The sequence below is a fragment of the Thalassophryne amazonica genome, chromosome 4 (genome assembly GCF_902500255.1).
Source record: "Thalassophryne amazonica chromosome 4, fThaAma1.1, whole genome shotgun sequence".
Lineage (NCBI taxonomy): Eukaryota > Metazoa > Chordata > Actinopteri > Batrachoidiformes > Batrachoididae > Thalassophryne > Thalassophryne amazonica.
The window spans coordinates 24,131,169-24,157,845 of NC_047106.1; the positions used below are offsets into that span (position 1 = coordinate 24,131,169).

At 40.3% G+C, this 26,677-nt stretch overlaps 1 protein-coding gene across 4 annotated transcripts in view; it reads left to right on the forward strand.

Annotated features, from left to right (window-relative positions):
* Nucleotides 1-26,677, forward strand: part of prkd2 (protein kinase D2) — a 187,509-nt gene that overhangs the window by 134,850 nt on the left and 25,982 nt on the right. For all 4 annotated transcript variants that reach the window (XM_034169256.1, XM_034169259.1, XM_034169257.1 and 1 more), the window contains exons 2-4: nucleotides 20,502-20,640; nucleotides 22,004-22,135; nucleotides 22,267-22,466. In XM_034169256.1, coding sequence (XP_034025147.1) covers nucleotides 20,502-20,640; nucleotides 22,004-22,135; nucleotides 22,267-22,466 — 471 coding nt within the window. The remainder of the gene's footprint in view (nucleotides 1-20,501; nucleotides 20,641-22,003; nucleotides 22,136-22,266; nucleotides 22,467-26,677) is intronic.

The window sequence follows — 26,677 nt, forward strand, 5'->3', positions numbered from 1 at the left end:
CACTAATGATAAAACAGGGAAAACAAATGAGTCTTTAAATGTGACTTAAAAGTCTCCACAGTATCCGACTGCCGAATGTGTGCCGGGAGATTGTTCCACAGAGCAGGGTAGAAGAAAGCTCTGTGACTGGCAGACTTTTTATTCACCCTGGGAACACACAGAAGTCCTGCACCCTGAGAACGCAGGGCCCGAGCCGGTACATAGGGGCTTACCAGGTCAGCCAGATAGGGAGGTGCAAGTCCATGAACAATTTTATAAACTAGTAACAGTACTTTAAAATCCGATCTTGCAGGAACAGGAAGCCAGTGCAGGGATGCCAAAATGGGCATAATGTGGTCAAACTTTCTGCTTTGTGTCAAAAGTCTGGCAGCAGCGTTTTGAACCAGTTGAAGACCCCTAATCCTGGACTGCGGTAAGCCAGAAAATAGAGTATTACAATAGTCCAATCTAGAAGAGACAAATGCTTGAATCAAAGTCTCAGCATCAGCCATAGACAGGATGGGACGAATCTTTGCTATATTTCGCAAATGAAGAAAGCAGTCCTCGTAATGTCTCTAATGTTGAGATCAAAGGACTAATGTTGAGATCAAAGGACAACGTAGGATCAAAAATTACTCCAAGGATCCTCACTTTATCCGATGTATAACACACGAACCTAAGCTAAGTGCTACCTGATCAAATTGATGTCGATACCTCACTGGACCAAGAACCATAACTTCAGTCTTATCAGAATTTAAAAGCAGGAAGTTACTAGACATCCAACTTCTTACTGATGCAAGGCAATCTTCCAAAGATTTTATGTGAATGAGATTACCAGCAGTTATTGGCATGTACAAGGGGTGTATTCCCAAGGAGTGCTACATAATAAAGGGAAAAAAGCAGGGGGCCTAAAACGGATCCCTGCGGAACCCCAAACTTCATGTCCCTACGATCAGAGGAGGTGCCATTACACAATACACAGTAAGAACGACTGGACAGGTATGACGTCAACCATGCAAGAGCAGTTCCAGTAATCCCAAAGTGATTCTCCAGCCTATTGAGTAAAATATGATGATCCACAGTATCAAACGCAGCACTAAGATCCAGCAGCACCAAGACTGTGGTGGTGTCTGAGTCCATTGCTCGCAAAAGGTCATTCACTACTTTAGTAAGTGCTGTCTCTGTGGAGTGATATTTTCTAAAAGCAGATTGCAATGGCTCAGAAAGATTATTCTCAGTGAGGTAGTCCATGAGCTGTCGCAAAACCACTTTTTCCAGGATTTTAGAACAAAATGATAGATTTGATATCGGTCTATAATTCTTCAATACACTAGGGTCGAGATTGGATTTCTTAAGTAATGGTTTAATCACTGCAGACTTGAAACATTTAGGAACAGATCCAGAAGTTAATGAGAGATTTATAATTACCAGCACAGTTGGTCCAAGAATGGGCCACAGGTCCTTAAACAGTTTTGTTGGTATAAGATCAAGTAAACAGGTTGTGCTTTTAGTACATGTCATGAGCTTCGTCAGCGCGCCTAGCGAGATACCATCAAAATCTGTAAATCTGGGTAACACCTCAGTGGGCGCATCCACCTCCATAGCAGTATGCAGTGGTTGGACCAAAGCCTGCTGAGATATGCTCAAACTAATATCCTCAATTTTCTTCTCGAAATAGTCCAAGAAGTCCTGTGCTGAAAAGGGAACGTGAATAACAGGTGGCTGTCCATGAATGAGAAATGCTACTGTTTCAACACAGAGCCCTACAGGTGCCTACAAGTGCAGAGGGAAGGGCTAAAGAACAACAACTTGTACGGAAAGCCCTCACAGTATGTGGGTACCCACGATGGTCCCTGGACAAAGTGCAGAAGTCCCAGAAAACAAAGAGACCAGATAGACAGGAGATGGAGACAAGAAGAAGAGGAGTGTCTCTCCCTTATTTAGCAGGAGTAGGGGAAAAACTACAGAGGATCTCCAGACAGCACAAAATCCCAGTTTACTTTAAACCAGTTAACACCTTGAGACAGAAATTAGTTCACCCTAAGGACAGGATCCCTAGTTACACATAGAGCAATGTAGTGTATTCTATCAGATGTCAGGAAAACTGTAATGAACACTACATAGGTGAGACTAAGCAACCTTTACACAAAAGGCTATACCAGCACCGCAGAGAGGGCGCAAATGGACCTCAGTCTGCAGTTCATCTCCACCTGAAAGACACTAACCACACGTTTGAGGACAAGGAAGTTAAAATCTTAGCCAGAGAGAAGAAATGGTTTGAGAGAAGTGTCAAGGAAGCATTCTATGTGAAACAGTTGAAACCCAGCCTTAACCGGGGAGGGGGTCTGAGACACGCTTTGTCCCCTGTTTACAATGGGGTACTCAGGTCAAAGCAGTTTCAGTCTTTTGTTTATGGTAATGAGTCATTCACGTCATCAGGAGAGTCGTCAAGGGAGCCATCGGGAGAGGCTTCCATCCCATCATTAGGAGGGACAGCTGGCCTGTCATTAGGAGGGTGCTAACTAGAGCACAATAGGTGCTAATTAGAGCTATTGTTTAGTCACTAGCCTATAGCAGTCGGCCTCTCGGTAGGAGGGGTCTGGTTAGGTTTAAAAAACTCCAGCATTTGTTGGCTTCTATTTATTCTTCTCTACAAGAGTCAAGACAGAAGTCAGACTACCAGAGCAAGAATTTTAGCTGACGAAGCTTCTGCGATTTGAAGCGAAACGTCCTCGCGTCAAGCAACCCAGTCCAGGTGAAGCTTCTCTACTATACAGTTTCAAACTAAAAGTTTGAGTTATGCTTGTTTTTATTGATCAAATCAAAATAATAGGCACGCTTTGTAGCCAGTAGTGCCTGCTTATAATCTAAGACAGCATCATGCCATGCAAGGTGGAACACCTCTAATTTAGAACTACGCCATTTCTGTTCCAAACCTCGAGCCTTCTGCCTAAGGTCACACAAGTAACCACTGAACCAAGGCGACTGTGCCCTGGGAAGGCGTGGCCTTAAAAGAGGAGGCGCAACCTTATCCAGTGTAGCCTTGAGCGCTGAATTCAAGCCATTTGCAAGACTATCCACTGATTGAATATTCGCCAACCCTAAAGCCCAAATTTCAGGCAGTCTGGCTTCGAGTTCAGTCATACTTGAGGGATTAATGTGTCGCTGCAGAGATAGACAAGGCTTTCGGTCCACTAAACGCAGCAACATAAATGCACACACCTAATAAATGAGTGGTCAGAGACCACCGAGGCAAGAGGCAAAATGTCAATGTTCGTGACAGCAAGGCCACGTGTGAGAACCAAATCAAGGGTATCTTCACTAATATGCGTTGAATCCTGAATGCATTGCTGGAATCCCAACGCATCCACAGGTTCCATAAATGACTTGCAAAGGGGATCAGAGGGTTTATTTATGTGAATGTTAAAGTCACCAATAATCAAAATGTTGTCTGTACTAGCTGACAGGCTAGAGATGAACACACCAAATTCATCTAAGAATTCAGAGTATGGGCCAGGAGGCCTATAAACAGTGACAAAATAAGGCTAGAGATGAACACACCAAATTCATCTAAGAATTCAGAGTATGGGCCAGGAGGCCTATAAACAGTGACAAAATAACATGACTGATTTCCATACTTCTGACCCTGACAATATGTAGCATCATGAGCAGAGCAGAGAGTCAGATGCTCAAATTAATTATATTTATGACCCCCAGCAGTCAAGAAGGTAAACCTGGATTTATAAATAAAAGCACACCCCTGCCTTCCTTTGCACCACGAGACATGTGACCAAATGTGTACCCTGGTGGGCAGGCCTCATTCAGAGTAAGAACAGCTGTGGGTTTGAGCCAGGTTTCACATAACCCAATCATGTCCAAGTGATGATCCATAATTAGATCACTGATCAACAAGGATTTTGAGGACAGTGATCTGATGTTAATGAGACCCAAACTGAAGACTTCTGTCGGTTTGACAGACTGACGTCTTTGGATAGGCCTGAGTAGCTTAAAATCCACTCCACGCTTTCCATCCAGCGCCCGGAGAGTGTCAGAAACCGCTGTCGTCACAGCAGGACTACAAGTCCCAGAAGCTGCAGTGCTCTGATGACGTGGGCGCCAAGTGCTGATGCGCTCAGCTGACCAGATAACCGGCACAGACGACCCAGTCCGATGGAATACAAACTTTCTCCGGGAGCATCTGTAGACGCAGCGAGGCCGGCGGAGCAAACCAAGCTCTCTGATAGCGAGAATGTCCCGAGGAACATTGTTGTTGTTCAGGCTCCGTAGCTCAGCTGCAGAGTAGCTTAGGATCGCGCTAGCCGAGGGAGTGAAGTGCGGCGTCATGCAGTGCAAAAAAGGCACTTAACAATCAAAATGGTTAAAAATGCACACTGAAGGACCAAGAACCACGTCAAGTACATACCCAAAGATTAAAAAAAAATACACTCAAACCACTAAAAACCAAGTTACAAACGAGAAAACTGGAGAAAAAACAAAGGAGCGGCGAACACGCAACGCCAGTCCTTTGCATTTTAAAAATGCGAAGACATAAAATAGGAGTTTATTAATGCTTCCTTCTGACATTCATTCATTCATTCTCTGCCGCCGTCATGGTGTTTTCTTCTCACATTAAAATATCTTTTTTATTTTTATATGTATAGTTCAGTGAAAGCTGGAGCTGAAACAACTAATTGAATTAATTGATTAAAATTGATTATTAAAATAGTTGTCAACTAATTTAGTCATTGATTAGTTGCTAAATAAGTTTGTTTTACCACAAATATTTCATTTCTTTCATATAATCAACCGAGCTTTGCTTTGAATCTTGAACCAATGAAGCAGTGCTTCGAGCTGCTTCTTCGTTGGTTTCATTTGTTTTATTTCGCTTTATCTTAATTTTTCCTCACTAAAACCCTAAAGAACATATGTCTGTGAGGAATATTTACCTTTTCATGTTAAACTGACCTGTTATGGTCTTCTGAAACAGTTGATAGATGTATTTTATGCTAACGCCGATGTTAAAGCATTAGCATGTCTATGGCGTTTTCAATGTTAAAGTTAGCATTAAGCTGCTGGCATTTCAGCATGTTTGTGCATTTGTTTTCTGTATAATAATTAATGGCTCAGCGTTTGTTGTCGTAAAAGAATCAAATGTGTTACAAATTATAATATTTTTTAATTTATTTTTATTTATATATTAATAATAATAGCAACAATAATAATAGTCATAATAACTAGTAATGCTACAATACAATTTTAGAGAAAGAGACATGAGTCACATGTGTCATTGTGAAATGACCACATAGTTTACAAGTTATACAGAGAATGTTGCACATATAATGAGTCAGGCTACAGTTTTTGATTTAGGTTTTATGGTTAACTGGTTACATTAATTGCTTATTTCAGCAACAAAAATACCTCTTTTTCACCATATATTTTATAACATTTATATGTTTCAATGTTGTTTTATGGCAACTCAGCACTTTGATAAAGCAATTCCATTTGAAATAATTATTTTTGTTCTTTATTATAAACTGTTTTATTCTTTATTATTTTATATTTCAACAGCCAAGGGACATTTGATGATTTGTTGATTTTCAAGTATTTTAAGTTTTCAAATGTTCTGTTGTTAAATAAAGTGATGGAAGGAGAGAAAAATTGTTTCCCTGCCACATTTTAAAAAAAAATTCCCCGCTAATCTGATTAATCGATTAATCGTGTCGAAACCCCATCAGATTCATTGATGATCCAAATAATCGTTTGTTGCAGCCCTAGTGAAAGCATCTCATAACGCAGAAAGCGGAACCAATAAATCTATTTTCTTTCTTGCTGGGACGCTCAACGAAAATGGGCTTTTTAAGGAAGATTTTGCAGAATGTCTTCTAAGCACTGTGCGTTTTATGCACGAAATCCTTCAAACTCTGTGCAATGGGACTCGAGGCAGTGGAACCCTACATGCAAAATCATGCCAAGTATTCAGTACTTTAATGTTTCCCATAATCCCCCTGTGCTTCCCAGAATGCACTCCGGAGCCAGGAGAGTTGTGGCATCTCACGTCACATGTAAAAACTGGCTAGCAATGATCCAGCGAGTTCACGGGCAATTATGATGATGACACATTCTCCCAAGTTGAGAGGGTTATCTGGAGGAGGTGTAGCACCTGTGATGAACTTCTGTCATGCCCAGGTGTTGTCTTGTTGTCCATAATTCACGGGGCTGGTTTACACTGTGTCCTAAATCGGAACTCTGCTGAAACTGACCTCTCGCGTGAGTCACGGCCCGCGAAATGACTGGAGATTCACAACTGTGAAACAGCAAATGTCTCAGTTCTATCCTGCAGGGTCTACCTTGCCTCTCACTCTTTGACTGCTGGGATAGCCTCTGCAACCCCCCCCCCCCCCCCCATGCCCAATGATTGGAGTAAGCAGGTATAGAAAATGAGTGAATGAATGTCTGCTGTGGGGACCCCCAAAGGGAGGGCATCTGTTAATCTGGTATAAAAAGTGTCAATGGGGCAACTGTTAGTCCGATACAAAAAGTGCAAACTGTTTCTTCTCCGATATCATGGAAATGTATGATGCTATGAAGCTATTACTCAAACTCAAAATTCAAATTTATTATTTTATATAGCGCCAATTCACGATGGGGTTGCCTCAAGGCGCTTCACACAACACAACTTGAAACACAGAACAAATTGAATTAAAAGATTAAAAAGCACAATAAAAGAATAAAAATATAAAAAAGTAAAAAGAATTTAAAAAACACACAATAACATAAAATACTAATGATGAACAGGGAAAATAGATGGGCCTTTAATCTAAAATTAAAAATCTCCACAGTCTCCGACTGCCGTATCTGTGCCAGGAGATCTTTCCACAGAGCCAGGCCATGATAAGAAAAAGCTCTGTGACCCTCAGACTTCTTATTCACCCTAGAAACACACAGCAGTCCTGCACCCTGCGAACCCAAGGCCCATGCCGGCACGTAGGGCTCAACCAGGTCAGCCAGGTAGAGAGGTGCCAGTCCATGAACAAATTTATAGGCCCGTAACAGCACCTTAAAATCCGATCTCACAGAGACAGGAAGCCAGTGAAGGGATTTCAGAACAGGTACGTATAATGTGGTCAAACCTTCTGCTTCGTGTCAGAAGTCAGGCAGCAGCATTTTGAACCAGTTGGAGAGCCCCTAATGCTGGACTGTGGTAAACCACAAAATAGAACATTGCAATAGTCCAATCTAGAAGCGACAATTGCATGAATCAGGGTCTCAGCATCAGACAGGATGGGACGACTTTAACGATTACTATAAGAGATTCAAGTTTCCCTTCAGGAACAGTGTCCAAATGATATATTTATTTATTTATTCCAATGTTTGTGATATCACCAGAGAAACTGGTCTCACCTTTACTGGACTGGAACTCCCCAGATGTACATGAAAATTAAATTATCTGCATGGCTCGATAACACGTGTGCACATTGTTTTTATGGCTTGGTTGAAGTGACCCTTCCAGAAGGTGAGCTCATTGATTTACTCCATCGCTCCTCTGCTGTCATCCAGTAAGTCCATTGTGCTCTGTGTAAAAGACAAATTAATTTTCAAGCTGTGTGATTCTGTCTGTGGTGTCTTGTGTGGTGTGGCCACTGAAGTGATCCATGTGATATTAACTATTCAGGAGCGCAGGGTTTCCCTGTGACAGCCTCATCGCTCTGCTGACTTCTGACTGACACCCTCATCTCTCAGATCTCTGGAACACCTGCCTGGACACACCACAGTGCCTTTCTGTTTTATATGACTGATAGGAGAAAATGTCTCGTTTGTCTTGTTTTTCACGTTAATGTAGCAATGGCGTGATAGAATGAAGGACTGTTATTATTGTTATTATTATTTTTATAATTTTATTGTCATTTTATTATTATTTTATCATCAGTTACAAGAATGGAAATTTTGTTATTTTTATTGTGACTATTAAAAAAAATTACAGTTCTCTGCACTTTTACTCAGCAAATATCAAAGGATAACTTCACTTTTTATCTAGTCATAACAAAACAGGAACAAATTAGTGCTTTAATGTTTGTGCTGTATATGGAGTTCAAATTTTGTCTTTGCTTGTTGCTTTCTAACTTGGAAACTGTTGTGGCTTTCTTTTTACAAGCTTGTATTTTTAATGTTTCTATATTGATTTTTTTTTTTTAAATCGTAAAGCATTATTTGATCTGCAAGCACTTTATTCATTCTCACTGTGTCGTGTACAACATCACTACCTCAAACCTTGGTGACATGAAATAGGCCCCATTCTTTTATCCTTTATATAGCACCAGTGGTGGGCACACTTCCAATAATCCAATAACAGATAATTATCAAAGATAATGTTTTCATTTTCTGATTATCTCTTTAGATAACTTTAAAAACCATTATCGGACTAATTATCTTCCGATAAATTTTCGTCCGATAACTTTTAGACAGATAACATAGTAAACCAAGCTGAACAGTGGCAAACATTTTTAAAATCACTTGAGACCTACCTGTTAAAAGTTTCCTAATAGATGTATAGTTCTACTCTCTGCAAACAGAAGAGAGTTGCTTTCAGGAGAAACCACTCTATCCTCTGCAGGCAAAGGAGAACTAACCACACACACACACAAAAAAATAATTTTCTGTAATACCATACTGATACACTGGCAATATCACCCAAGTCATCCAGAGGCATACATTTTTAACTTATGCTTCAAACTTTAACCAAACTAATTTTGAACAAGTTATTTAAAATTACTGTCACGTCTGAAGTTTTATAAAGTGAAAATATCAGATATATGTTTTAGTTTCAAAGTAATGTGCTAATTTTTAAGGTTTTGTGAGCACATGCTGTGCCTAGAAGTGCATTATGGGTAGGATAGGGTAATCTCGACAGGACAAATGCATTTCAGACACTCTGTTCAGGCTCCACAGACAGCAGCATTAAACTCTAGTGCCTAAACTCTCGTGAATATATTCTCTGGGTTTATAGACGTTATTGTATTTGCGCTTGTTAAATTCCACGCATCTTAAATGTAGCAGACTAGCTCTCTACTAGCTCTTAGCCGATTTAGCATGGCGGCTTCTCCTGTCTCTCCCGCACTTTTCTGCTCTGGGTGTGAAATGTTTAGTTATTCCTCGGCCTCCTTTAGCAGTAACGGTACTTGTAATAAGTGTAGCTTATTCGTAGCTTTGGAGGCCAGGCTGGGCGAATTGGAGACTCGGCTCTGCACCGTGGAAAATTCTACAGCTAGCCAGGCCCCTGTAGTCGGTGCGGACCAAGGTAGCTTAGCCGCCGTTAGTTACCCCCTGGCAGATCCCGAGCAGCCGGGAAAGCAGGCTGACTGGGTGACTGTGAGGAGGAAGCGTAGCCCTAAACAGAAGCCCCGTGTACACCGCCAACCCGTTCACATCTCTAACCGTTTTTCCCCACTCGACGACACACCCGCCGAGGATCAAACTCTGGTTATTGGCGACTCTGTTTTGCGAAATGTGAAGTTAGCGACACCAGCAACCATAGTCAATTGTCTTCCGGGGGCCAGAGCAGGCGACATTGAAGGAAATTTGAAACTGCTGGCTAAGGCTAAGCTTAAATTTGGTAAGATTGTAATTCACGTCGGCAGTAATGACACCCGGTTACGCCAATCGGAGGTCACTAAAATTAACATTAAATCGGTGTGTAACTTTGCAAAAACAATGTCGGACTCTGTAGTTTTCTCTGGGCCCCTCTCCAATCAGACCGGGAGTGACATGTTTAGCCGCATGTTCTCCTTGAATTGCTGGCTGTCTGAGTGGTGTCCAAAAAATGAGGTGGGCTTCATAGATAATTGGCAAAGCTTCTGGGGAAAACCTGGTCTTGTTAGGAGAGACGGCATCCATCCCACTTTGGATGGAGCAGCTCTCATTTTTAGAAATCTGGCCAATTTTCTTAAATCCTCCAAACCGTGACTATCCAGGGTTGGGACCAGGAAGCAGAGTTGTAGTCTTACACACCTCTCTGCAGCTTCTCTCCCCCTGCCATCCCCCCAATACCCCATCCACGTAGAGACGGTGCCTGCTCCCAGACTACCAATAACCAGCAAAAATCTATTTAAGCATAAAAATTCAAAAAGAAAAAATAATATAGCACCTTCAAATGCACCACATACTAAAACAGTTAAATGTGGTCTATTAAACATTAGGTCTCTCTCTTCTAAGTCCCTGTTGGTAAATGATATAATAATTGATCAACATATTGATTTATTCTGCCTTACAGAAACCTGGTTACAGCAGGATGAATATGTTAGTTTAAATGAGTCAACACCCCCGAGTCACACTAACTGTCAGAATGCTCGTAGCACGGGCCGGGGCGGAGGATTAGCAGCAATCTTCCATTCCAGCTTATTAATTAATCAAAAACCCAGACAGAGCTTTAATTCATTTGAAAGCTTGACTCTTAGTCTTGTCCATCCAAATTGGAAGTCCCAAAAACCAGTTTTATTTGTTATTATCTATCGTCCACCTGGTCGTTACTGTGAGTTTCTCTGTGAATTTTCAGACCTTTTGTCTGACTTAGTGCTTAGCTCAGATAAGATAATTATAGTGGGCGATTTTAACATCCACACAGATGCTGAGAATGACAGCCTCAACACTGCATTTAATCTATTATTAGACTCTATTGGCTTTGCTCAAAAAGTAAATGAGTCCACCCACCACTTTAATCATATCTTAGATCTTGTTCTGACTTATGGTATGGAAATAGAAGACTTAACAGTATTCCCTGAAAACTCCCTTCTGTCTGATCATTTCTTAATAACATTTACATTTACTCTGATGGACTACCCAGCAGTGGGGAATAAGTTTCATTACACTAGAAGTCTTTCAGAAAGCGCTGTAACTAGGTTTAAGGATATGATTCCTTCTTTATGTTCTCTAATGCCATATACCAACACAGTGCAGAGTAGCTACCTAAACTCTGTAAGTGAGATAGAGTATCTCATCAATAGTTTTACATCCTCATTGAAGACAACTTTGGATGCTGTAGCTCCTCTAAAAAAGAGAGCTTTAAATCAGAAGTGCCTGACTCCGTGGTATAACTCACAAACTCGTAGCTTAAAGCAGATAACCCGTAAGTTGGAGAGGAAATGGCGTCTCACTAATTTAGAAGATCTTCACTTAGCCTGGAAAAAGAGTCTGTTGCTCTATAAAAAAGCCCTCTGTAAAGCTAGGACATCTTTCTACTCATCACTAATTGAAGAAAATAAGAACAACCCCAGGTTTCTTTTCAGCACTGTAGCCAGGCTGACAAAGAGTCAGAGCTCTATTGAGCTGAGTATTCCTTTAACTTTAACTAGTAATGACTTCATGACTTTCTTTGCTAACAAAATTTTAACTATTAGAGAAAAAAAATTACTCATAACCATCCCAAAGACGTATCGTTATCTTTGGCTGCTTTCAGTGATGCCTGTATTTGGTTAGACTCTTTCTCTCCGATTGTTCTGTCTGAGTTATTTTCATTAGTTACTTCATCCAAACCATCAACATGTTTATTAGACCCCATTCCTACCAGGCTGCTCAAGGAAGCCCTACCATTATTTAATGCTTCGATCTTAAATATGATCAATCTATCTTTGTTAGTTGGCTATGTACCACAGGCTTTTAAGGTGGCAGTAATTAAACCATTACTTAAAAAGCCATCACTTGACCCAGCTATCTTAGCTAATTATAGGCCAATCTCCAACCTTCCTTTTCTCTCAAAAATTCTTGAAAGGGTAGTTGTAAAACAGCTAACTGATCATCTGCAGAGGAATGGTCTATTTGAAGAGTTTCAGTCAGGTTTTAGAATTCATCATAGTATAGAAACAGCATTAGTGAAGGTTACAAATGATCTTCTTATGGCCTCGGACAGTGGACTCATCTCTGTGCTTGTTCTGTTAGACCTCAGTGCTGCTTTTGATACTGTTGACCATAAAATTTTATTACAGAGATTAGAGCATGCCATAGGTATTAAAGGCACTGTGCTGCGGTGGTTTGAATCATATTTGTCTAATAGATTACAATTTGTTCATGTAAATGGGGAATCTTCTTCACAGACTAAAGTTAATTATGGAGTTCCACAAGGTTCTGTGCTAGGACCAATTTTATTCACTTTATACATGCTTCCCTTAGGCAGTATTATTAGACGGTATTGCTTAAATTTTCATTGTTACGCAGATGATACCCAGTTTTATCTATCCATGAAGCCAGAGGGGACACACCAATTAGCTAAACTGCAGGATTGTCTTACAGACATAAAGACATGGATGACCTCTAATTTCCTGCTTTTAAACTCAGATAAAACTGAAGTTATTGTACTTGGCCCCACAAATCTTAGAAACATGGTGTCTAACCAGATCCTTACTCTGGATGGCATTACCCTGACCTCTAGTAATACTGTGAGAAATCTTGGAGTCATTTTTGATCAGGATATGTCATTCAAAGCGCATATTAAACAAATATGTAGGACTGCTTTTTTGCATTTACGCAATATCTCTAAAATCAGAAAGGTCTTGTCTCAGAGTGATGCTGAAAAACTAATTCATGCATTTATTTCCTCTAGGCTGGACTATTGTAATTCATTATTATCAGGTTGTCCTAAAAGTTCCCTAAAAAGCCTTCAGTTAATTCAAAATGCTGCAGCTAGAGTACTGACGGGGACTAGAAGGAGAGAGCATATCTCACCCATATTGGCCTCTCTTCATTGGCTTCCTGTTAATTCTAGAATAGAATTTAAAATTCTTCTTCTTACTTATAAGGTTTTGAATAATCAGGTCCCATCTTATCTTAGGGACCTCGTAGTACCATATCACCCCAATAGAGCGCTTCGCTCTCAGACTGCAGGCTTACTTGTAGTTCCTAGGGTTTGTAAGAGTAGAATGGGAGGCAGAGCCTTCAGCTTTCAGGCTCCTCTCCTGTGGAACCAGCTCCCAATTCAGATCAGGGAGACAGACACCCTCTCTACTTTTAAGATTAGGCTTAAAACTTTCCTTTTTGCTAAAGCTTATAGTTAGGGCTGGATCAGGTGACCCTGAACCATCCCTTAGTTATGCTGCTATAGACGTAGACTGCTGGGGGGTTCCCATGATGCACTGTTTCTTTCTCTTTTTGCTCTGTATGCACCACTCTGCATTTAATCATTAGTGATCGATCTCTGCTCCCCTCCACAGCATGTCTTTTTCCTGGTTCTCTCCCTCAGCCCCAACCAGTCCCAGCAGAAGACTGCCCCTCCCTCAGCCTGGTTCTGCTGGAGGTTTCTTCCTGTTAAAAGGGAGTTTTTCCTTCCCACTGTAGCCAAGTGCTTGCTCACAGGGGGTCGTTTTGACCGTTGGGGTTTTACATAATTATTGTATGGCCTTGCCTTACAATATAAAGCGCCTTGGGGCAACTGTTTGTTGTGATTTGGCGCTATATAAAAAAAATTGATTGATTGATTGATAGCAGACACGGATTATCTGGAATTTTGTTTTGTTTTCAAGTTTTCAAGGCCTCTACTGCCATCTACTGGCCAGTAGTGTTCATGGCAGTATTTGCCCTAAGTACTAAGTGTCTGGGCACCAGTAGATGGCAGTGTTCTATTTATTTTGACCCCGGTTATATCAGATGGTTGTCAAATCAACTTTTTGGCTTTGCAAATGGCTTTTTTTTTTTTTTTTTTTTTTTTTACACAAATTAAGTTTAAAAACAAAACAAAAACAACAACAAAAAAAACATTACAAGACAGCTCTGCGGTGTTTGCACATGCACAGTGTGAGCGGTTGGACGCTTGTAGCTCTTTAGCAGCAAGATAACCTCATGACGGTCGACCACAATAATATCACACAGGTTTGATTTTTATTCGACCATATGATCGGCGATCAGGAGGTGGTTGTGAGATGTTAAACGCAGCTTGTTACTCCATATACACTACACGATGCAGGACGCGCGATTAACCTGAAACTCGGTCCAAAAAATTCTTGCACGAATGAAAAATCATCTGAAAAAGACAATGTGTCAAGACAATATTGAGTGCACATTTTACAACATCATAAAACGTGCACACATCATAAAACTAATAATAAAAATAATGAAACTAATAAAATGAGCGCACATTCTCTCCACATGCAAAACATTTTGCAATGACACTTCCAGGGCTGCGTAAAAATGCCTGTTTTTACAAATAAAAATGGAATATTTTACAAAAGCACATTTATCTGTAAACACCAACACACGACACGTCACATTAACGTGTTGGTTTACATAATGAATGACTGAACCAATCAGTGTTTAGCAGAGGCACTTTTACCCAGAATCCTTTGCGATCTGTCTGTGAATTAGTGCATTATTCAACATTAAAAGATATGTTATATTTTAACTTTATACAAATGACAGAATTGACATTAATGGAGTTATTCTATCAGTATTCACACAAAACCATAAGTCAGCATGCCTTTATTTTTCAAGACCTCAGACTGACCAGAGCATTGTGATTGGTAGAGAGGTGGCTTTCTGGCTGCTCTCAGGGTGCGTCTGTGCTGTAACTGTGTAGCTTTCAGGGGCAGGGGCAGGGGCAGGGGCAGCATGTTCAAACATAGAAGTACTGGCTCATTGTTTGGGTCTTTTGTCACTTTTGATGCTTCCAAAAGCAATTGTGGTTTTAAAACTCAAATTCAGCATGTTAGTAGTTGTAAATGTACCCGAAACAATACTGGAATTTATCGGTTATCTGTAAGTTCTGATACATTTTTGGGTGGTTTATCTTTATCAAGGATAACTTTTCAGTTACCTGATTATCTGTTATTGAAATTAATTTTTTGGTTATCTGTGCCCACCTCTGTATAGCACCCCTTGGCCATATATTGCGGCGTTTTGCGATTACCTTTCATTGCTATGCTGATGATACTCAGTTACACATGCCAATAACTGCTGGTAATCTCATCCACATAAAATCCTTAGAGGATTCCCTTGTGTCCTTAAAATGCTGGATGTCCAGCAGTTTCTTGCTTTTAAACTCAGACAAGACTGAAATGATGGTTTTTGTTCCAGACGTTCTTTGACCTACACCTTAGAGATATTAAGAGGACTGCTTTGTTCCACCTGTGAAATATAGCTAAGATTCGTCCCATCCTGTCTATGGCTGTGACTCTGATTCATGCATTTGTCTCTTCTAGATTGGACTCCCGCAATGTTCTATTCTCTTGTTTACCACAGACCAGCATTAGGGGGTCTCCAATTGGTTCAAAATGCTGCTGCCAGACTCTTGACAGGAACCAAAAAGTTCGACCACATTACACTTCTTCACTGGTTTCCTTTGTCTGTGAGGTCAGATTTTAAGGTTCTGCTACTAACCTATAAAATTGTTCATGGACTGGCGCCTCCCTACTTAGCTGACCTAATTAAACCCTACGTACCGACCCAGGCTCTGCATTGTCAGTGCACAGGACTGCTTTGTGTCCCTAAGGTGAATAAAAATTCTGCAGGTCACAGAGCTTTCTCTTATCGTGCCCCTGTTTATAGAATGATCTCCCTATGGAGATAAAACAGTCAGATTCTGTAGAGACTTTGAAATCCAGACTTCAGATGCATTTATTCTCCCTTTTGTATGGCTATCTTACTGGCATAGTATGGTACTGTGCTTCCTATCCTTTTAAAGTCATTTCATTAGTAATGTAAAGGGTCTCTGCCTCAACTTTATCTAAATACTGGGTCCGTTGGTGAAGCTTAGGGCTAGTGGCCGGCGATCACCTTTATATTCTCTCTGCTTTCCTGTCAATTTATTGTTGCTGAATTACACTTTAGGTGTGTTTTTTTTTCCAGCCGACTGATTGTGCTGTTTTTCTTTCTGTCCGAGGTACGGAGGGGAGTGGCGCCTGTAGACAACGGGATGTTAGACTGACCGTGAGATGCCATGCTTGAAGCTGACCCTTAGCAAAAAGTAGTATACTTAAAGTTCATTTTATTAAGTATCCTTCAGTATAAGTATAAGTATAGCAAGTATACTACAGACTGTGTACTGTTAGTATACTAGAAAGTACACAAATTTAATACTTTTTCGGACTAAATTGGAACATTTCAAGTTTATAAAAGTATATTTTAAAGTTTAAGTTTGCAAAAGTAAACTTTAAAGTATACAAGTACACTCATCTATATACTATCAATGTACTTGGTATATCCCTCTTGTATGCTTAAAGTATACCACACGTACACTTATCAATGTACTTGATATATCCCTCTCCTATGCTTAAAGTATACCACAAGTGCACTTATCGATATACTGCCATTGTAGTAGTTGTATACTTTGAGTCCCTATTTTTAGTTTATTATTGTATACTTAAGGTATACTGTTATAAACATTGGTTATTTCACTATTTTACTTTTTATACTTTAATTTTGCTTGGCATATTACTTGTAGCTTATTATTTATATACTGAAAAAACGTTTACTCATACTGTATGTACACAAGAGTGTGATGCATTTAAAAAATCACGACAGAATGTTGAAAACAAGTTTGATATACGAGGTCTATTAGAAAAGTATCCAACCTTATTATTTTTTCAAAAACCATATGGATTTGAATCACGTGTGATTGCGTCAGACAAGCTTGAACCCTCGTGCGCATGCGTGAGTTTTTCCACGCCTGTTGGTTGTGTCATTCGCCTGTGAGCAGGCGAGTGAGGAGTGGTCCAGCCCCCTCGGCGGATTTTCATTGTCAGGAAATGGTGGAATGATTTGGGATTTTTTTCCCATCAGAATTTTTTCAGAAACTGTTAGAGACTGGCAGCTGGAAACCATTAGAAAAATTTATCTGGCTTTCGGTGAAAATGTTACGGGCTTGGTAGAGAATAAGGAGTGTTACTGTCGCTTTAAGGATGGCCCCCAGCGGCTGTGGGGCGTGCCGCGCTTCGAAGCCGCCATCGACAGGCTGAACGACCATTTCATTTCTAAATGGATGGCTGTCTGGATCCGTGACCATCGTGTGCCATTTCTCTGGTTATCACAAGAGCTGGACATCAACCATTTTCCGGCAGATTGCACTTTTAACAAGAGATTTTGTCATGGAAAGCCGAGCGGAGGCTTCGCGCGTCACGATGGATTCGCTACTGGAGCGAGACAAAACCACCTCCGTTTTGGTCTCACAGGACAGCTTTGAGATGGCGTTCAGACAGCTGTCGGTGGTTTTTCCATCGAGTGATTATCCGAGAAATTGTGGATGTGCCTGGACATGCCAGAACATGTCCCGTGAGGCTTCACCACAGCGTTGCTGTGAGCCATGCGGCACCCCCGCGATGCGCGGAATTCCTCCGCACGTCTGTCTCAATGTGCCGAAAAAGTGCTGATGTCCACGTCTTTTCACAATTCCTGTGCTAGTCAGACGACGTCCCGGATAAAACACAGAGTTCAGTTTGGAAATGAACGGCACATTCCACTGTTACAAGAGTTTTTGTCATGGAAAGAGGGGCGGTGCCGCATGGCACACAGCAACGCCGTGATGAAGCCTCATGGGACATGTTCTGGCATGTCCAGGCACATCCACAATTTCTCAGATAATCACTCGATGGAAAAACCACCGACAGCTGTCTGAACGCCATCTCAAAGCCATCCTGTGAGACCAAAACGGAGGTGTTCCTTTGTCTCGCTCCATCAGCAAATCGGTTGTGACGCGCGAAGCCTCCGCTCGGCTTTCCATGACAAAATCTCTTGTTAAAAGTGAAATCTGCTGGAAAATGGCTGATATCCAGCTCTTGTGATAACCAGAGAAATGGCACACGATGGTCACGGATCCATACAGCCATCCGTTTAGAAATGAAATGGTCGTTCAGCCTGTCAATTGCGGCTTCGAAGCGCGGCGCCCCACAGCCGCTGGGGGCCGTCCTTAAAGCGACAGTAACACTCCTTATTCTCTACTAAGCCTGTAACATTTTCACAGAAAGCCAGATAAATTTTTCTAATGGTTTCCAGCTGCCAGTCTCTAACAGTTTCTGAAAAAATTCTGATGGAAAAAAAGCCCAAATCATTCCGCCATTTCCTGGCAATGAAAATCCGATGAGGGGGCTGGACCACTCCTCACTCAAAGCCTGCTCACAGGCGAATGATGCAACCGACAGGCGTGGAAAAACTCACACATGCACATGAGGGTTCAAACTTGTCTGACACAATCACACATGATTCAAATCCATATGGTTTTTGAAAAAAATAATAAGGTTGGATACTTTTCTAATAGACCTCGTATTTTCAAACATTTCAAAAACAAAGACCTATGAAATCAAGTCCTTCCTTTGTGGAGAAAATTAAAGGAAAAAGTGCATGTAAAATGTAAACACAATGGTCTCTCCAAGATCAAGTCCTTATTTGTAAAAATGTAAACATAGCGTCTTCAACTGAGAGCTAAAGTTCTTCCTTGTCAAAAAAGGTAAAAGAAAAGTGTCAACCTTTGGAACCACAAAAAAAATAAATAAATAAATTTAAAAAAAAATAACTACATAGAAAAAAAAATCTGTACTTTTATGACTTCTTTTCAGTTACGTGAGTCAATGGCTTGACTTAGTATATCTTGCTCCAAGTGCATAATAAGTGTTAGTACTTTGTGGCAGAAAGATGTAAAAAGTATAAGTTTTAGTATTAGAGTATAAGTGTAAGTCTTAGTATTAATGTACTGAGACTTACACTTTTGTTTATACTTTTCAGTATAAGCCAAGTATACTTCACTATACTATTCTTAAGTATATAAAATATAGTTTATAAAAAGTCACCTTCAAGTATACTTCCTCAATTTTAGTAAAAAATAAGTATACTCATAGTACACTTGAATAAACTCCTTTTTGCTAAGGGGATTCAACAGATGTTGTCTTGATTTCCTGTTTTCTGTTTCTTCAGCTTTGTAAAACTTTGTAAAAACCTTGTAACTGTTAGAATGGCCCAAGCAGAGGGTCACTCCTTTGAGTCTGGTCTGCTTGAAGTTTCTTCCTCAAATCATCAGAGGGATTTTTCCTTACCACTGTCACCTGTGTGCTTGCTCTAAGGGTTGGCAAGGTTAGAAGTTACTTATGTGAAGCACTTTGAGGCAGCTTTGTAGTTATTTGGCGCTATGCAAATGTAATAAATTTGATTGTTTTTTGGAAAAAAAAAGATTTAATCCACTGACAGTCAACAGGGCAAAAAAATTATTTTTACTCAAGCTGCCAGTGAAATAATGCATAGGAACCTACTTATTTGTTGCCGAGCTAGTGGCCCAACAATGTCTGAAAAAAATGAGACCAGCTATGTATACTTTATTCTAATACACAATTTATATCGATACCTACATCAGTCTTAGAATATGGCTCCACTTATAAGGTTAATATATTATTTAAATAATATCACCATCAATATTGGTTGATGCAGTTTTAAGGTTTGAAAAATATGCAGCTTTGGGTTCATATGGAAGTCAACCAGCAGTGTCACCATTGATGCCCATGTATTTCCTTTTTGGCACTTTTTTGTCATAATTGGCAAAGGTCAGAAGCCAATGTTCCACATAAATATTGATAGTATGAAGAATTATTGACTGAGGAGATGTGTTGGATTTGTGACTTTAATAATTCATCTTGTATTGCTGGTGTTGTGCAGCTGGCAGAAACACTTTGGCGTGATGGCTGGTTGCTTCTGATACTATTTTCACTTTTGTTTATTTGTACTGAGGAATTTTCAGACCAAGAAAAAAACCCCAATAAGCTGGTGAGGTTCTGATTTGCCTAGAAGACCTGTCAGGAAACAAACATTCAGTTACTAATCACTGCACACAGTTGACCGATGGGAAAACGTTGCAATCGTAGCACTTTTCTGTTGCAAATCACACTCACACATCTGACGTAGGTGTGCCCCAACACATCTATGTTAGGTCGGTAGTGGTCAATATTGTCGAAAATTATTGGATTGAATAATGGAAATAAAAAAAACAAAGAAACAACAACAAAAATATATCTATAAAAATCCAGTCTGAGTCTTCTTTTGTAGATCTTGAGTCAAGTTGTGGGCTTTGTATGTTTTTCTTGAGGAGTAGAATATTTTTCCCACAGTTTAAGTTGCTTTTTTTTTTTGTAGCTGGCTAGCTTTGTAAAGTACATTGTTTATTAGTATTTATTCCCTCCATCAGACTGTACAACTCCTCACTCAGGGGGAGGAGGAGTAACAGGAAGACAGAGGACGGGAATGAGAGGAACAGTAGGAGCCAGTAAACCAGTATTGATCAATATGTCTGGCATTTATATTGCAAACTTTTTCTTTTTTTTACTTTCACTTTTGATACTATGTGTGCTTCTTACCCTGTGTGCTGCTATACAATCCTGCTGGAACCTCAATTTCCCTGAGGGAGTCTTCCCAATAAAGTTCTGTCTAAATCTAATTAACAAATGAGTTTTTTTAAGATGAGGGGGAAAGGAGTGGTATCTGCAGACACTGGAGGTTCCAGTTTGTGTGTCCTGCCATCCTTGATCCTGCCATGGGTTTACATTGTGCTTTTTGTTGTTGTTGTTTTGCAGTTCCCAGAGTGTGGCTTCTATGGCATCTATGACAAGATTTTACTGTTCAAGCATGACACATCCAGCAACAACATCCTACAACTGGTCAAAGCTGCCAGTGACATCCAAGAGGGGGATCTGGTGGAGGTGGTGCTCTCTGGTGCGTAACTAGTCATCACTACATTGGAAATACTGTCACTGTGTTGTGATTTTATCATTGTTGTTGAAGTGAGAACATCTAAACTTGATGCCAACTCATTTTACTGAAATCTTTAAAGGTTTTCAATCAGTTGGTGCAAAGTAAAGGTCTATTTTATTGTATATTCAGGAGTAACAACCCTTTAGTTTTGGGTGTCATTTGGTGATGCTTTGCAGGAAAACGAAGGTCCAAATCTTTAGGGTCTTGGTGTATGGAAGTAAATCTGTGCCATCAGAATTTGAATTAGATTTTTTAAGGTTGAATTTGTTTAGCATCAAATTATTCAGCCTCAAAAACTTCAGCCTAAAAAAAAAAAAAAAAAAAAAAAAATCAACCTAAAAGAATTCAACCTTGAAAAATTCAGCCTAAAATTTCAACCTCAAAAAATTCAACTTAAAAAAAAAATCAACCTAAAAAAATTAAACCTAAGAAAATTCAACCTCAGAAAATTCAACCGTCAAAAAATAGAAAAGAAGGGAGAAGCAATTGATCCCGGTCTCAATCATCCAACGTTGATTTAGACCGGGATCAATTGCTTCTCCCTTCTTTTCTATTTTTTGACGGTTGAATTTTCTGAGGTTGAATTTTCTTAGGTTTAATTTTCTTAGGTTTAATTTTTTTAGGTTGACGTTTTTGAGGCTGAATAGTTTGATGCTAAACAAATTCATCAAACTCTGATTTTGATGCTAAAAATACTCCACCTTCAAAATTCGAATTCAAACTCTGATGGCACAGATTTATTTCCATATTGGTGCTTCCTGTTTTACTGTATTGTTATGAGACGGGGAGGCTAACAAGTGACTTAAGGCGACGACTTTGATACTCTGTGTTTTCAGGGGATCCTTGGGTCCACGTAAATTGCTCAAAAACACCCAAAGATCATAAACCGTCGAGATCACAAAACAAACGAGTAAAATGCCAGCTAGCAAAAACCACTTTGGCTTATTTACACTGATGGTGAACAGGCGCAGAGATCAGTCCATGTCAGTGTCAATAACGTTGATGTGTTTATTGATTGGCGAATGTCCATAATGATTAAATGCTCCTAAAGTTGTTACCGTGTAGCATTTAACTGGACATGACATTATTGAATTTTTGTTAGCAGAAAGACAAAGTGAGTGGAGCTGCACAGTTTCAGTAAATCCACAGCAGTATGTAAAGTGTTGGTTCTTTTCTCTGTTATCTCCTGTTGATTCTTCTTCATTCTGCACCACAACTACAGACATCAGCCTTTCTGTGCTCCTATTCAATGACATCTGTGTTATAATTACAGTTGTGACTTTATGTTGACACCCGCTGTGATCTTTGTTTTTGTCTGTTGTAGCTGCAGCCACCGTTGAAGACTTCCAGATCCGGCCACATGCTCTCAACGTGCACTCGTACCGGGCCCCGGCCTTCTGTGATCACTGTGGAGAGATGTTGTTTGGCCTGGTCAGACAAGGACTCAAGTGTGACGGTGAGAAAACGCAGACAACAGCATTTGGACTCTGATGTGGTCTTGTTCATTTCTCTGAGTCTCACCCAAAAATAAATACATTTGAAAAACTCTTCCTTTCCTGGTGCCTAAATATGTGCTGCCCCCTGCAGGATGTGGCCTGAATTACCATAAGCGCTGTGCTTTCAGTATTCCAAACAACTGCAGCGGAGCTCGAAAGCGACGTCTGTCCACTACGTCTCTCACCAGCAGCCAGTCCCTTCGTCTGTCCACCACAGACTCGGTGTGCAGCGCGGGGACAGTGTCCACCAGTGCAGAGGACACCAGCCTCATCCGCTCACACACACAAATGGTACCGCTGTGTTATTAGGGGCTTGGACCCCTTTCTTTCATTATTGTTTTTCTCCATGAATGCCGTACTGGAGCCTAGATCATACAAGCTGGAGAGATGCCACTTTCAGAACTGGTACAAAACCCTGCACATAACTCAGACACAATAAAAAAAAAAACTCAGCCTATAGGGGGCGCTATTGCAGCATGTTTGCATTTTGGCCTATAAGTCCCAACCCATAGAGTGCACATTCAAGCGCCTTATATGGACACATTCACTGGCTCAAACGGAATCTCTTGAGTTAGGCCACACCCATTTGTGCCAAGATAGTTTTTTTTTTGTTACAAATTTGCAAAATATGCAAAGCTGGCTTTTTGAGACGCAACCCATACCGTTTTTCTGATCAATACCAAACGTTGCACGCAGAGTCTACTGGACCTCAGAAGCTTAAGTTATTCAAATGAGCTTGATTGGCCTTAACCAATCTGAGAAATAACGGACAAATGTCCTGTTACAAACACATAACACAGGAAGTTGGACTTACCTTCGTAACAGTACCTCCTATCTGCACAAAACTTGCGTGGCTGATGCAGAATAGTACAGAGGGGCAGCCTGATTAAAATACTTTTGATTAGACACTAGAGGGCGCCATCAGCCTCTACAATTCATATCTCTAAATTGGCTTATCAGAATTGTACCAAATTTGAGAAGGATAATCTTGGGACAGGTCTTACTTGGAATTCATAAGTACACCATGATTGATGAAAGGGGGTGTGGCCTATTGCCTTTTTAATTAGAGAAGTGCCTGTGTCTTGCCTGTGTATGAATGCGGTGGTGGTTGGAGGGGCTGTAGGCGCACAGTGGCTGCCACGCTTCCGTCAGTTTGCCCCAGGGCAGCTGTGGCTACACTAGTAGCTTACCACCACCAATGTGTGAATGTGCAATGAATGAATAATGCAAATCGTAAAGCGCTTTGGGTGTCACTCTATAAATCCAAGTCACTGTTATTATTATTATTAAAAGTGGGTGTGGCACACACCAGGCTGAAATTTTCAGGGATGTTACAGACCAGCATGAGGTAGGACTCAAGCAAAAATTGACATTCTTTGCTACCAGGTGGCATTATAATGAAGAAAAATGCATATTCTTAACTTTTTTGATAAGAACTCCAAAATGGAACATCAACATTCACACATTCACAGATTCCGTGGCATCAGACAAATCTTCTGATATAGGCTACACCCTTTTCTGTTTTTCCATTTTTACACAATATTGCAAAAATATGTAAAATCTTTCAAATCTATCTCATCCCAAGCTGTCACTTCGATCGACACCCGTCTTTGCAAGTGGACTCTATGAACCATTAGGAGTTAAAGTTATTAAAATGAGCTTGATTGGTCAAAAGTTGCCAACTTTATAAAGGAGAACCTACTGCAGGGAGCAGTCAGAACAGAAAAAAACTTGCATATCTTCCCAAAGTTACTTGAGATAAGCATAAAACTTTGCACAATGATGCTTATCCATGAGTAAATGCTGCCTGCCAATTTGGAAGGTGTAGCTCACTAGGGGGTGCAACAAATGGAAAAATGGCAAAAATTGATTTAAAACACATGCACCAAATTGCATTAATTTCACTTTGTTGTAATTGTGGCTCACATCTGAGTTGAATCCAACAATTTGGTGATGACTGCATAAAGTGGGCATGCCTCATTATACAAAAGACACTCAAATGACACTCTTCTTTTATGCTATTGTGTTGCTGGTGAGACAGCACAAAGAAGAGGGATGCTGGACGAGTGGACAGGCTGGTGAGGAAGGCCGGCTGTGTTGCTGGCACTGAACTGGAGTGTCTCACAACAGTGGCAGAGAGAAGGACCCTGCACAGGATAGTGAGAGTCACAGGTGTTCGTCAGTGGATGTGCCGAAAAAGAATGGACATCATGGTTGAAGTTTGTTCTCTTGACGGCCAGTGGTGGGCACAGCTAACCAAAACATTAGCTTTGATAACCATTAATCCGATAACTGAAAAGTTATCTTTTATGAAACTAAACCGATAAACTGCTAAAAAAAATATCTTTATTACAGATAACCGATAGCCGCTAACTTTTAGTATTGATTTGGACGCGGCCACATCAGATTACACTGTCGGATTCTGATAAACCAGTTTCACTTTAAGTGCCGCAGGGGCTGCTGGGTAAATTCAAGGATCACAAACACAAAAAGAACGCATGAAAAATGAATGAATAAAAATAAAACCCCAAACACTGTCATCATCTTTCAAAAGTATTAGAAATTACAGTTTATACACCGTCATTTACAAACTAAAAGCTGCTGCTTTTTTCACACGCTTTGAACCCTGCGGTTTAAACAACCGAAATACGTCCATTAATGCATACATTTTTAAAATTTAAATATAAATTCTTACCTGTTAGTTTCAGTGGGATTCATGAAGAAAATAATCCACATAAAATGTCCTGATTATCCAAAATGGTGTCTAAAACGGTGAAGAAAAGTCCCTCTGTAACATAGCTGTGCCGTGAGATCTCCTCTCTCCCACTGAGTCTTGGCGATTAAATTATCCAGTCAGCCACAAAGAAATAAAATAAAATAATGTTAAAATTAGTCTGTTTTGTTTGTGTCAAGTGGACAGTAACAGTGTAACATCCAAAGTGAACCTGAACTACACTACCCACAATGCTCCCTGCGTCAACCGGCCAATCACGTTGTGCGCTTAAGGATGACGTCATCAGCAAGCGACAGCCAGTCTGCCACAAACCACTGATCTACACATGACTGGGACTAAATTGGTTGATTTTAGGGTTTGCAAATGTTTTTGACCGTTAAACTTTGCTCACTTTACCAGCAATAAAAATGTTAGCAGACTAAATTTATCGGAAGATAATTGGTCCGCTGGTGGTTTTTGAACTTATCTGAAAAGCTAATCTGCTAACAAAAACATTTAACTTCGATAAGTATCGGTTATCGGATTAGCTGAACAGTGCCCACCACTGTTGACGGCACACTTGGCACGATAGCACTGTCCCCCACGTTGGTCTACCCTACGCTAACCCTACCATTTAAAACATTAGGAGTTGCACTGCTCTGGCGGTGGCTCGGGAGGCGCTCCGCACACAGTGCTTAGACCCCGTGTATACCTGCTGGCATATCTATTTTCCATTTAATTCACCACATTAAACATTCATTTTTCTACTTAATCTGCTGCAGTTTTAACAGGTGGAAATTCTGCTCTTCCAAACCTCCTTCCCATATAAAGCAGATGTCAGGAGATTCACATGCCATCATTCAAACTCTGGCTTGTCATTCATTGATCTTTCAAGAAGGTGAATTTTGCAGGTTGCTTCCAAGTGAACTCTGGTGCATTTGTTTTGTAAAAGCAAAGCAGAGTGTCATCTAAACAGTATCATCATGATGGATCTAACACAAGTTCAAAGTCTCAGCTACCCTGGCTGCTACATGCAGCTGGTGTTGACTTTGAAGAAAGCAATATACAGCATTTACCATATAATCATAGTGACGTGTGTTTGAGCACAACAATTTTCTTTGAACAGTCAAAAAAGGATTTGTGTTGTTTGCAATCCAAAATCGTCTACGGTGGCGATGAAGTGACAACACACTTTTTTACATGTTATGTATTTATTTATTTATACATAAAATTCAAGATTGAAAATTCAGGATCTTAATGCATAAATGTTTGAAAATCAAATAAAACTAGAGTGACACGGTTATAGAGTGCAAACCTCCAACAACACTAGTTTCCAAATCCGTAAATCTTTACCTTGGAAAAACTGTTCAAAGCACAAGTCTGCACAAATGTGGCCTGTTCCACACTTTCTGGAGAGGAAACATGCTTTGTCACAATTCTGGCTGCCACACGAATGGAAGGGATAACATCCTTGTTTAGACTCAAGTGTTTTTTTTTTTAAGCCAATTCCCAACTCTGTTCTTGACTGCATTTCTGATCTTTCTGGGAGGTGTGTAAAAAAGAAATAAATGTGCACCTTATAGCTATCAGGACTGGTGTTTCTGTACACTCACACAACACACCTGTTCACCATTTCGACATATGCAATGCAAAAGTCCACCAAAATAACGAATTCCAACTGTAAAAAATTCCTCTCTTCCCATCCATTTTTCAATACACAAGCCACAGTTACTTTGGAGGGAGGTCCCAAAAGAGATGTCAGGAAAATCAACTTTTACTGCAGACTAAC